Below are 13,893 nucleotides of genomic sequence, written 5' to 3'. Positions count from 1 at the left end.
TTTAAGAAAAGCCCACCAACAAAATACAAAATTAACTTCAGTTTCCCACCAAACTTTCATCATTAGTACAAAGGTATCAAACTATGCAGTCATTTCAAAACCTCTGCTGGCTGTGAACACAGAACCTGTTACTGTTTAAGGACAAAGGGCCCATTCCACCAGTCTCCTCAGGGTCAAATTGTTCTCATGCATTCAGATCAGTGAAACTTGTGCATATCACATGAAATTCACCCCTCTGCAGGGGACCCGCACAAGGAAAATCTACCCCTTAAGTTCCATTTAAACCTTCAAAAGAGGGCTTGAGTGGAACTTAAGTGAGGCAAGGGACTTATGCTGGCCTACAGGGTTGAATTTCACTCCTGTATTCATCCTACTCAGAAGTCAGAAATGAGGCCTGTTGGTGTTAAGAATTTTGCCTGAGCAAATACTGCAGGATTGGGCCCCAAATCCTGCCTTTCTCCTAGTGAGCTCATCTGAGAGCCGAATTTCGTCCCCAAAGATTTTCAATATGCCTCTTCCAAGCAATGTTCTGAAAATATCCCCTTTAGTACTTAAAACCTAAGTACTTTAAGCATTTTGGTCCTGTGAGATATGAGCGTCTTCTTTTGATTTTCAATCTTATGTATAACCTGCTTAACGATGTATCATTTTTTTTCATTTTACTTTTATGTCAAAATCATCAAGAGCATTTGATGGGAACAAAATGAGTTCTAGATGGCAAAAAAAAAAAGCCTTAATTATTTATCACAAGGGATGCTAAACTTTTCACCACATAATTAAATTGACTTTGGAAAGCGAAGTAGATGAGCAGTAATTGATGCCTGCCTCTAGGAATATTTTTAAAAACATATTCTAAACTAGTCATTAATGCAGTAACAGTATTAGGAAAATCAATATCAAACAGCTGAACAGCACCCACTTTAACAGAACTCATTCAACACTGTCTGCAGATATGATGAATAAATCAAAACGAGGAAGCCAACGGTTTTTGTTTTCATTTACTTGAGTGTTTAGCTTTTTTCAGCAGAATGTGTTAATGAACATTGAAAAGGTGCACATTAACATATTTGATAGATAATAAAATGCAATGAGGGGATTTAATCAAAGCAATGAAGGAGTCTAATTAATGCAATCCGCATTAGGTCGTGCAAATATTTTCATTGAATGCCATCTTGTAAAGCCAGTGACGTGCAGGATTTTTGCTACGTAATGCTGTGCCTCTCTCAATAAGTGCTAAGACTAACAGAAAAATATGTGACTGAATGCAAAACCCATGGCTATATGCACAGAAATTTCTTCTCAGAATCCTTTCGATTTAGGAAATCTGACCAAGACTTTAAGGATACTGAAAATAAAGTCTGTTGATTGTTATAAATTATGTGGCATTCTGATTTTTCCCCTCCCTCTCAGTTTCAATGTTGTTTTGATTTTCTTGTCAAGGTCACTTTAAAAGACTATGTATAAATACAGTAAGTCAGGGCTTTTCAACCTTTTTCATTTGAGGACCCCTAAAACATTTCAAAAGGAGTTGCAGACTCCTTTGGAAATTCAACCTGTGGTCCCTTGGCATAGAAGTCTTATACTGAAACCGACTGAACAGAATTCAGCTACAAATGTTGCATGGGCTTGACACGGCATTTGAAGCAGCATGAAAAAGGGCGCTAAACTGTGGGTTTCTATGGTAACAACAACACTTCGAGGTTTCGACCTGTAAGTGGGGATATTCACATGCTTTTGATTGATCAGAAAAATGGAATGCCTTTTCTGGGATCTGAAACTTTATTTTCACTGTCACCTTTTGCAGACCCCTTAGACATAGTTTGTGGATCCCCAGGCTCCGTGGACCACAGGTTGAAAACCACTGCTGTAAGTTATAACCTATACTGCCTCCACTCTGCTGTATTCCCTTATTGTTTATATCAGGGCCACTCTCTTTTCATATAATGTAAGAAAATTACCTAGCTTGTTAAAAATGCAGTTCATCGATTCTTTAGTGAAAAGTTAGAGGTTTTTCAAAAGCACCAAAGGATTTAGGAGAATTAGTCCCTCTTATTTCTGTAGGACTTGAGCTTCTAAATCTCTTCAGTGCTTTTTAAAATTTAAAATGATGGCATAATTTAAATAAATATTTAAATCAGGTATCTATTAACTAGCTAAGATACACACACGTTCTTTCAGAATGCAAACATTTCAGGGCAACATTTATAACCATACTACTCAAAACCTGTGCTTGATTTGCCATGTCATTTTATAGATAATGTGCTTGACATTGATTATAGGAGTTTGATCCTGTCAAGTGCTGAGATATCTCTACTGTCTTTGACTTCAGAAGGTCTATAAGGCACTCATAAGGGGACTAAACAAAACAATGTCAGAACTGCTGTGTGATTACTTCAGAATAGCTCACAGCTCTTTCTTTAAAGTGGTACACATGAATCTCATTGGATTTTGTTGTGGAGTGAGGTATATTCTCATTTCAATGGGGTTGTGAATACACCTGATTTTTAGGTAGGAGGGGGCAGGGGAAGGTTAAATCTGAATCCAAATTGCAATAGTCCTTATCTATAGTAGACTGAACTAAATCCTTGGATCCAGATACTCCAGAATTTTCAAGTATTCAAAATATGAATCCATTCTGTGGTGCCAACCCATTTACAGTTTCTATAGTGGATTGAACACTTAAAGTACTATGGACAAGACTCCACCACCCTCAATCACCATAGCTTGGCTCCATGTACAGCCCCATCAAAGTCTATAGGCCTATTTGTAGCGTAACAATCCATTAATGGAAAGATGGCAGAATATTACCGGTCAGGAGCGCTGTGTAATTTTTAAAAAAGTCCCTTCAGCATTAACAGGAATTATGTGTACTGCAAGGGAGCATGTGCACCAAAAGTTCTTCTCTTTTTAAATTATAGTAGAGATGTATGAATCTCAGCAATTAAGGTTCACAAGGATTTGTGGGGAAACTTTTCCGTGAACCTAATTGTGTAGATTAACATCCACTCAGTTTTGCTTTGGGTTGTCAGGTTCAAACAAAAGCAAAGACTCAAAGCAAATCTGGGAGAAAATTGTCTCAGTCTACCTGATGTTGAGTTGAGTTTTTCCTGGTTTCAATCTCAAAACCATAAATAGGCCAAATTCACTGAAATGTAGTTAAGATTGCCCCTATAGGGTCACACATGTTTTGGTGAAACTGGCCGAAGTTTCCCATCTGTAACAAAACCTAAAGTCAGAAGAGTTGTATCTGGTTCATTTCAGTTTCATTAACGAAATTTCACACAATTCTAATTTATAGCCCTGGATATTACTAAAATATGTAAAGCTCTAATTGTAGCATTATCATGCAAATGTGAGACAGAGCCATCATACATTTATCTTAGAGTTAACCTTGATTTCCGGGTGCATATCCATGCTATACATTTATTTAAGTCATATCCATATTTTTTTCTCCTTTGACTAAGTATTTATTATTTAAAGCACCGTTTCCGACAAAAAAGCAAATACCAACAGTAGCTATTCCTGACCTTTAGCACTATGGTATGTAAAGTTTATTGTATTTTTATACTATAGGTACATTCTTAGTAGCTTAGGAACTCAGTAACTATCCCCACATCTATAATAGCACCATTCTATACCACATCCCACTCCTTCACAAGATGGCTTCAATGGTCAGTCCCACTCACCATTGTAGTTTCTGCTATTGAACCAAAGCTGTTGATAAATATGTTGCAGGTAACATTTACAGGAGGACCTGCAAGTTGAACAATAAATAGAAAAATTGACAGGTTCTGTTCATGACATATCAAGTATTGTTGTTTTCTTGCCAGTGGCATCATAACACTTACCATTGTGGTTTCTGTGACTGATCCAAAACTGTTGATAAAAATATTGCAAGTAACGTTTACTGGAGGACCTGTGGAATGCAATAAAAATGTTGCAATATACATTGAAGCAAAAGCACAGATCCATCGACATCTGTACAGACTGATACAGATGTGGATGAAACTAAGTAGAAAAGTGAGATTTCACAGTCAAAGTCATGTGCATGTCCATCAAAGAAACAATATCACAACAAATACTCTGATTAGACTGGTGCTGTCAGAAAACATTTTTACTTTTTTTATGTAAGGATTTATGAAAAGTGTTCGATTGACAAGATTAGACACAAAAGTTCTTTGTTGATCCACCAAACCAGAACAACAAAGACAGCAGCATTGTAATCTTCCCACATCTCAGCCCAGTGATGGAGAGACCATCTCTGGCAGTTCAGTCATCATGCCTATTCCATTCAGTCCTTGGCCTTTCTGCTGAGACTTCCAGCAAGGACAACTATTAACGTAGACTCCTGTCCATTAAAAAGAGGATTCAGACAACCAACCCTTTTCACATCAGACACCAAGATGCCTAGTAATCCTAAAAAGAAAAGGAGTACTTGTGGCACCTTAGAGACTAACAAATTTATTTGAGCATAAGCTTTCGTGAGCTACAGCTGTACTCCTTTTCTTTCTTTCTTTCTTTTTTTTTTTTTTGCGAATACAGACTAACACGGCTGCTACTCTGAAACCTATTAATCCTAACAATTCTTGGTCACTACCAATCTTGACTAGGCACAGCTTTTGTTAGACAGCAACACTATATTTCCTCTGTTCCCCACTCCAACCGTCCCCATTATTTAGGAATCACTGAACAAGTATGAACATGAAGGGAGCCTAAATGATACTTAATTTTTATCTACTAGCTCTTTAGCTATGATGTAACAAAGAGGTGTTTTTACATGAATTCCTAATCAATCAGATTGGACTAAAGCTAGATGATTGAATTCAGGCACTGAGAGATTTCACATATGCAGTTAATATTACATACTGTTTTCTATTTTCCCATTATCAATTTTTTAATCTTAAAATTTTCCTGATATGTAAAAACTCTGTGTTTCACATTTGCATTTTTGTGAGATGTACAGAATATTTGTAAAAGTTAAAAGTAACATTCCTTTGGGATGTTCAAAAGTGCATTCCAGTGGAGTCCAGCAATCTTACTATTATTAACAAAAGTTTTTATTTTATCTGGAACAAATAGCAGCCTACAAGCTACTGCAAATGAAGTGCTGCATTGTTCTCTTTTTCTCGGTCAGAGGTGTAGTTTTTAACAGCATTTCCTTTTCTTCCCTTCTCCCAAGTTTCAGTCTAGTAAACCCAACATTTTGATCATTTCATATCTTCTCACTCAAAGCATTCATTCCAGCTGCGGAATTTTGGCCAACAATTTCTGTATATTTAAATATTGGCAATGCATCCATGCTCCTTTTCTGCACTTTCACCTTGCTATCCTGAAATAATTCCAATTTATCAATGAGTCATGAATTTGTTGTATCCTTATTTGCATTCATTTATAAATCCATCATATGATTTATAGTAGGTACTTTACAGACAAATAAGCAAAAAAGGCTTTTTGCCAAATAAAGTTACACTCTATGGCCCCAATCCTGCAACATTCATAATGTGGGATTGGTGGCTGCAACTGCAGAGAGCCCCAGTGAAGTCAGTCAGTTTGCACATTGTAAATGGGGGCCTCGTTAAACAATGTACAGGGAAAGAATAGGAGATACGTGTAATAAAAAAGCAAAATGACTCAGCAGTCCAGTTTGGCACATCTTCATTCCCTCTATTTTTTCTTTTGAAGATTTTTCTGTTGTTGATTTTGTTAGTAGTTCACAGAGGGTGTTGGGGATAATCATTTGTAGGCCTTAAAGGGGAAGTATGCCTTTAAGTAAAGAGTGTTCACAACACTTTTAATTTTAAAAAGTTTCATGCACTTGTATCCCTTCTTGAAGATTATCTCATCGAATAGTGCATTTGGAATTATAGTGGCAAAACCTCTTAAGCTGCACTTGAGGTTTCAGGGCCTGTTCTAAACCCCTAAGGGTCTGTTCCAAAACCCACAAGCTTTCACCTGATTTGACTACTCAAATCCCTACCTCTAAAAACCAAGCAAAACTGGATGTTAAATCAAGTCCTCTATTTTGATATGCATCTAATCTTTTCATTAAGTATTATTACATTATTTCGGGCTACTTTTTAGTCTTCTAGAATGGGATCAACCATGGCTGAGTATGCAACCATACTCTAGGGTTTTGACGTTCTGCTGACTGGATTACCTATATGTTTTGGATCCATATAAGAACTAAGTATTATTATGATTATTTAAAATAAAAAAATTAAAAAAAATCTTCATCCTGGTTTCTGAATGGCGTTATTCCCAAAAAAGGATAGCTGAAGCGTGAATCCATCAGAAAGAGGACAACTGCTTATCTGCCAGATAGCTAGCGTTTTGCAGTATGTACGATCTCATCACCTCTCCAGCAGGCCTGAGCCTAATGCCAGCTAACCAGACTTCCTAGTGCGCATCCTTCTAAAAGAGGCTGGTGCTTTAAAGTGCAGCACACCTCCTGTAACTAGAGTAGTGGACTTGTTCCGCCGCTTCTGCAGGGAAAGCCCCTGACGGGCCGGGCTAGTTTCTTTACCTGCCGCGTCCGCAGTTTCGGCTGATCGCGGCTCCCAGTGGCCGCGGTTCGCTGCTCCAGGCCAATGGGAGCTGCTGGAAGTGGCGCAGGCCGAGGGATGTAGTGGCTGCCACTTCCCGCAGCCCCCATTGGCCCGGAGCAGCGAACCGCGGCCACTGGGAGCCCCAATCAGCCCAACCTGTGGACGCGGCAGGTAAACAAACCGGCCCGGCCCGCCAGGGGCTTTCCCTGAACAAGCGGCGGAACAAGTTTGGCAACCACTGAACTAGAGAGTACTTAGTACCTCACAGAACGTTTTCCTGAATCGAGCCCTCAGTATCCTAGAGATAATTCTCCAGAGTTGGCTGAGCCATACTTTTTTGGCAGTTCCCATATTTATGATATATAGCTGTGGACTCTTCTCTCTATGAGTAGCATGTAAGCCTCTCCCTGTCAGTTGCTAGAGGGGGTCTGTGCACTCCATCACACAGGAGTACGGCTGAATTGAATTAAGTGTGCATAGCAATGTCTGCTGAGACTTTTCCAGTTGTTAACTCTGCTTTTGTCAGTGGCCTTTGATGCACATTCTCCGGTGCTGGTGTCTTATGTTGAATACCTCATTTACTAGATATGGTCATTTCTAGATGTATCTTTTCTCCTTGCCCTGGAGAGTTTTTCACCTTCATCCAAACTCTGTATTCTCTAGTGTTCAGTCTGCACATGGTGGCTTTTTTCTTCATGTGAATCAGATTTCCTTTAACTACAATGTCAATGGTGTTGTCATTATATAAGAGGTATAAAACAATTCCCAGGTGTTTGACAATTTTCCGTGGACATATATTTGAGTAAAGGGGTATATAAGGAAAGAATAATTATTGAAAATCAACGAATGGGATACAGGCACACACATGAACTCAGCGGGGGGGGGGGGGGAGCGGAAAGATGTGTAAGCAAAACTAGAGATAGAGAAGGAAAAACACTTCTTTTCACATATACACAAAATGAATGTGAAATCCTAACAGGCTAACTGAGCAAAGAATGACAAGCATATTCAGGGCCTATCCTTGAGGTCACAACTCATTGTAATCTCTCTCATTAGGCCTAAAGTCTCCCTCGAATTATGTGCTCCCACAGGGAAGTAAGAACCCCACTAATGGCCCAGTGTGGTATAACCCCATCTTGGGTCTGGGCATACAGGAATAAGAGAGCGCTAATCACCCATTATTGCCCCAACCTGGAGCAGGTGGGCAGGGAATGGATGGGGAATGAGCAGAGCCTTGACTCCAGTCACCAATATGTCAGTAAGCACAGCTCAGCCGGCCTGGGGAACTCTGCAGTTTGCAGGTGATACAGGACAGCAGCAAATTACTTCCCCCACCTCCCAAAGCAAGGGAGAAGTAAGGAGGCAACTGTGCTGAAGAAAGGTGCCAGTTTTGAGGTGCAGGGCCTCCCTGAAGTGATGCAATTTACACACTATTTGCTCAGGGATATACCTAAAGGCCTAATCTAGCCCTATACCAGACAAACTCACATGGAAATCAGTGAGTTTGCCTAAGGACCAGGTGAAAAACTGAAAGCCAGATTGTACCTGGCCTTTATGGAGGTTCACAGAGGATGAGTGGGGAAATCAAGGAGCCTTCCTCCTACCTTACATGGTCCATGTAAGTTGCAGCACCTGTGCTCAGAAGAATGCAGGCTCTGCTTACTCTCTGCACCCCACAGGCATCTAATGCTCCCCAGCATGGGGTGAGGAGAAAGTCTGGCCATAGCACCACCCCTTTGCCATACCAGCCTGCAGGAGCAAGACTGATGAAACTGGAAGAGGAGCCAGGAAAACATATACTGATTTTAGCTGCCATGAGCTTTGGACAAATACGACTTCCATCTAAACAGAGACACCTAGCTAGAGTGTTAACTGTGAGGAAAGAGGGAGCAGCACATCACTCACAAGAGGCAAGAAGTAGGGGGACCAAATGTACATGTGGTCACCCAAATGCTTACTTATAAATGTGGCATTTCTCACCAAAGAGTGATGTACTGTGTTTACTATGATGTCTTTTCAGAGTGAATCATGCTGTTTCCCTAAGTATGATAATGACTAATAAAAATAGAAATCCCTTTCCTTTAGTGCCTATTTAGAAACATTCTCCATGGTGCAATGTATTGTAACCATTAATATCCTTAAATCTCTTTTGTTCTTCACTGATGATAATTTCAGCCATTAAGCACAAAAAAAGGGCAAAGATCTTAAGGGACCTCTGAAATGCAGTAATTGTATGGTATTTTACGAGGATCCAATTTGCTGGAACAAACAAATAGACCCAAAATTATTATTCTGCTTCATCACGCTAAAGCCAATATCATCTTTAAGAGCCTCCCTCTTTACAATAACTTAGTTAACTGAGCATGTTGTGTCTAGTATCATCTGACTATGGCAACACACAATTCTGGGCACCTGCTGTAGTACTGAGACTATGGAATTGCATTTTGTGGAACTGACATACGTGTATCAACAATAGAATAAACCTATTCAGCCTAACCCAGGGGTGGGCAAACTATGCCCCGCGGGCAGAATCCGGCCCATGAGCCGTTTTAAGCCAGCCCATGCTCAGCCCTGCTCCAGCACTCCGGCCAGGGCGCAAGGTCGGGGCTGCACCACTCGTCTCCCAGAAGCCATGGGATGGCCCCGCTCTGGCTCCAACGTGCTCCAATGGAACCTGCAGGTGTGGTGCCTGCAGATGAGCCAGCATGAAGAGCTGCCTGGCCATGCCTCCGCATAGGAGCCAGAGCAGGGACATGCCACTGCTTCTGGGAGCCCCTTGAGATAAGCACCACTCGGAGTCTGCAACCCCGAGCCTCTCCTCAGCCCCACCCCAGACTCTGAACCCCCTCCTGCACCGCAACCCCCAATTTCATGAGCCCGCCATACAATTTCTATTCCCCGATGTGGCCCTTGGATCAAAAAGTTTGCCCACCCCTGGCCTAGCCTGATTCCACTTGATCCTTTCACAGGTGCACAGTGGGGAAAATGTGCAAGGAGCAGAAGGCCAGGCAGAAATGCAGCTCCTGAGCACAGGAAATGTTCCATCCTCTATTCCCCTGACAGCGTACAGCACCCCAAAGTGGGCACAGAGAGATGGACATAGGATCTGGGCTCTACATTGCTCCATGTCCATGAGGCACCAGTCCATGGGGCAGGGTCTACAGGAAGCACGCTGGGTGGAAAGCTATGATACATGAGTAGGGCCCTACCAAACTCACGGCCATGAAAAACGCCTCACAGACTGTGAAATCAGATCTCCCCCATGAAATCTAGCTATTGGAGGGAAGAGGGTGGGGCATGGCTGGGGGCACCCCAGTCAGGGGCTCCTACTGGGCACTAGGCTCCAGTTGCTAGTCCCGGCAGGGCTGGGGTGGGATGGGATGGGACTTCTTCTTCCTCTGCATGTCCACTTTTGGGGGGAGATCAGACCCACCTCTGGGTACCTCCCCTGGCTGCAGGAAACTCCACGGCTGCATTGCCTTCAGAGTGAGGGGTCTTCTGTCCTGCCTTCAGAGCTGGGCTCTGAAGACAACAACTGTGGAGTTTCCTGCAGCTGGGGGAGGTACCCAGAGGTGGGTCTGATCTCCCCCCTGAGAATGACCATGCAGGGGAAGAGGAAGTACTGTCTCTCCCCAGCCCGGCCAGGACTAGCAGCTAGGATCCCCCAGCTGGAGCACCCCCAAGAGCACGCGAGAGATCAGACCCCCTCCAGGAACCTCCCCTGACTGTGGAAACCTCCCCTGACTGCAGGAAGCGCTGAAGCAGGAAGCGTCCTGCCTTTGATTAACCCCAAGAAAAAACCTAAGCAAATATACAGTCTTGCAACATATACATAACCTCAATGTCAATGGAATCAGACTGTCAGACCAAAGAGATGCGAGTTCCAGAGTTAAAGGCCCTTCACCAAGAATGCCTTGTTCTCCCACCAAAGACAGAGGCATGACAGATCAAGGTGATTACAGAATGAGTCACGAAAAGGAAGCATTTCCTTTTGAGTAGCTACTACCAGAGCTATCTGCATATTGACTTACAGTGAGGTCAAACACTACACATTCAGCAATACAGTTTTGAAGTGTTGCATAGGGTTTTAGCTGAGTATCTCTTGTTGAATTTAATGTGAGTCACGTAGGTAAAATCCCAGAACAGTTTTGAGGAAAGAAAATCTCAGTTAAGTCCAATTTTTATATGCATTAAAGAGCTCATGAAAGTTGCTGGATTAACATCCCTGAAGAGTGATGACCTCTGTCCATTGGACAGGAACCAGAGGAGCTGGGTAAGTTTCCTCACACCATACAAGAGGCTCAACTCTGCACTAGAGGGACCACCTCTTGGAATTATAGGATAGTACATTCACCATGCCTATTAATTTCTGTCCCTTTCTGATAAGATTCCCAGTAGAAATGCATGTAGGAGCCAATTATGGGGTTACTGTACTGAGATCATTCCACTTAGGGCTTGTCTACACAGGAAGTTACTTTGCAGACAGCCCAGGTATGAATCTACCGCACATCAACTTGTCACGCAATAACATTCTTGCGATCACAGCTGCAGTGCTGTGAAAGTCCTGCGATGCAGCTTAGTGTACTAGGGTTTCAAGCAGTAGTACGCTAAGCTGCACTCCAGAACTTTCACTGAGCTGTAGCAGTGATCACATGGGAAGTTTCTGTGCAGCAAACAGGAACTTGACATGTAGACAAGCCCTTAGGCTGTCTAACATTGAGTCTCTACTTAGCTGCTCTGCCCCCAGACCAGTGATCTAGAGGTGAAGGCTCTATATGCAATTGCCAATCTCCTGAGCTATCCAGTCTCCTTACTTTCATAATACACAGTACACGTGTAAATCTCTGTGCATAAAAATAAGACTATGGGTAAAAATTTTAAAAGCACCTAGCTGACTTAGGAGCCTAAGTTCCATTGACTTAGGCTCCCACTGCAACCTAGTGACAGAGGATGTGGAAAAAGCTAATGTACTCGATGCTTTTTTTGCCTCTGTCTTCACGAACAAGGTCAGCTCTCAGACTACTGCACTGGGCAGCACAGCATGGGGAGGAGGTGACCAGCCCTCTGTGGAGAAAGAAGTGGTTCGGGACTATTTAGAAAAGCTGGACAAGCACAAGTCCCTGGGGCCGGATGCGTTGCATCCGAGATTGCTAAAGGAGTTTGCGGATGTGATTGCAGAGCCATTGGCCATTATCTTTGAAAACTCATGGCGATCGGGGGAGGTCCCAGATGACTGGAAAAAGGCTAATGTAGTGTCCATCTTTAAAAAAGGGAAGAAGGAGGATCCTGGGAACTACAGGCCAGTCAGCCTCACCTCAGTCCCTGGAAAAATCATGGAGCAGGTCCTCAGGGAATCAATTCTGAAGCACTTAGAGGAGAGGAAAGTGATCAGGAACAGTCAGCATGGATTCACCAAGGGCAAGTCATGCCTGACAAATCTAATTGCCTTCTATGATGAGATAACTGCCTCTGTGGATGAGGGGAAAGCGGTGGACGTGTTATTCCTTGAACTAGCAAAGCTTTTGCTTCGGTCTCCCACATTATTCTTGCCAGCAAGTTAAAGAAGTATGGGCTGGATGAATGGACTATAAGGTGGATAGAAAACTGGCTAGATCGTCGGGCTCAAAGGGTAGTGATGAATGGCTTCATGTCTAGTTGGCAGCCAGTATCAAGCAGACTGCCCCAAGGGTCGGTCCCAGGGCCAGTTTTGTTCAATATCTTCATTAATGATCTGGAGGATGGCGTGGATTGCATCCTCAGCAAGTTTGCAGATGACACTAAACTGGGAGGAGAGGTAGATATGCTGGAGGGAAGGGATAGGGTCCAGAGTGACCTAGACAAATTAGAGGATTGGGCCAAAAGAAATCTGATGAGGTTCAACAAGGACAAGTGCAGAGTCCTGCACTTTGGATGGAAGAATCCCATGCACCGTTACAGACTAGGGCAGGGTTCGGCAACCTATGGCACGCGAGCCCATTTTTAATGGCACGCTGCTGCCTGCTGGGGCAGCAACAGCGTGCCATTAAAAATCCGGCCCGGCCCGGCCTGGCCCGGCCCGATCTTCACCACCCGCCATCCCCCACCCCCTCCAGTGGGGGCAAGAGGCAGGGGGCAGAAGCTTGGTCCTGCTGGCTCCCCTGCCTCTTCCCGCAGTGTGCTGGGTTCCTGCCCCTCCTCCTCCTATACGTCCCTCCCTGCCGGCCAATCAGCTGATGGCCCTTGCGGAGGCGGGTGGGGAGGAGCGGGGTCAGAATGCTCTCTGCTCCTGGCAGAGGCAGAGAAGAAGCGGGGGCAGGGCCTTGGAGAAGGGGGGGTGGAAGCGGGGCATACCCCCTCCAGTCCCCTGCCGTGAGCACCTCATGTCCCCTGCCCACACCCCCAGCCTTCTGCCCTGACCCCCCCTCACACACACCCAGCCCTCTGCTTGACTCCTTCACACACACCCCCATGACCCCAGCCCTGACTCTGGCACCCCCACACATACCCAGGCCCCCCACACCCAATGCCCTGACACCTGCACTCCCCTCACAGGCCCCCAGCCCTCTGCCCTGAGTCTTGCACCCCCCCCACATACCCAGCCTCCCCACACCCAATGCATCCCCCACATCCCCACCCCCACCCTGGGCACCAAACAGGAGCTCCTGCACCCCCCCACCCATATTCCCACCTTCACCCCTCCCACCAAATGGGAGCTGCCCTGGTAAGCTCTCCACACCCAAACCTCCTGCCCCAACCCTGAGCCCCCTCCCTCATTCCAGCTTCTGGCCAGACCCTACACCCCAAGCCCCCAGCCTGCTTCTTCACCCCCAGCCCTGTGCTCAGTGCACTCCCACCCTCAGCTCAGTGCAGAGAGAGAGGAAGAGAATGGGTCAGAACCAGGGAGAAGGTAGGTACTGTGACAGGGTCGGGCCAGATGGCTACAGGAGAGTAATAGAAGGCAGAAATATTAGCCCCAGGTTAGGTAGGTCCCTTTTTCTCTGGGTAAAGTAACAGGGAAGGTTCCAGAAAAATCAGGAACTTTCTGGAAATAATTAAGGCAGACAGGCTGATTAGAACACCTGCAGCCAATCAAGAAGCTGCTAGAATCAATTAAGGCAGGCTAATCAGGGCACCTGGGTTTAAAAAGGAGCTCACTTCAGTTTGTGGTGCGCGTGTAAGGAGCTGGGAGCAAGAGGCGCTAGGAGCTGAGAGGGAGAATGCATACTGTTGGAGGACTGAGGAGTACAAGCATTATCAGACACCAGGAGGAAGGTCCTATGGTGAGAATAAAGAAGGTGTTAGGAGGAGGCCATGGGAAAGTAGCCCAGGGAGTTGTAGTTGTCGCACAGTTGTTCCAGGAGTTACTCTA

General features: G+C 44.3%; 1 protein-coding gene across 4 annotated transcripts in view; it reads right to left on the bottom strand.

The window, feature by feature from the left end:
• The window catches only part of GLRA2 (glycine receptor alpha 2), a 164,067-nt gene that overhangs the window by 124,161 nt on the left and 26,013 nt on the right, over positions 1-13,893 (bottom strand). Inside the window, exons 2-3 of one of the 4 annotated variants that reach the window (XM_073355369.1) lie at positions 3,849-3,876; positions 3,687-3,754 (exon numbers count right to left, since the gene is read on the bottom strand). The exons of 1 other annotated variant lie outside the window; for it this stretch is intronic. In XM_073355369.1, coding sequence (XP_073211470.1) covers positions 3,687-3,754; positions 3,849-3,876 — 96 coding nt within the window. Of the gene's footprint in view, positions 1-3,686; positions 3,755-3,848; positions 3,917-13,893 lie in introns of all 4 variants that reach the window. 2 more of the 4 variants (XM_073355350.1, XM_073355359.1) reach the window with 2 other exon arrangements.

This window comes from Lepidochelys kempii, chromosome 1 (assembly GCF_965140265.1).
Source record: "Lepidochelys kempii isolate rLepKem1 chromosome 1, rLepKem1.hap2, whole genome shotgun sequence".
Taxonomy (NCBI): Eukaryota; Metazoa; Chordata; order Testudines; family Cheloniidae; genus Lepidochelys; species Lepidochelys kempii.
The sequence above is the reverse complement of the archived record's forward strand: the minus strand, read 5'-3'. Positions and strand labels throughout refer to the sequence as shown.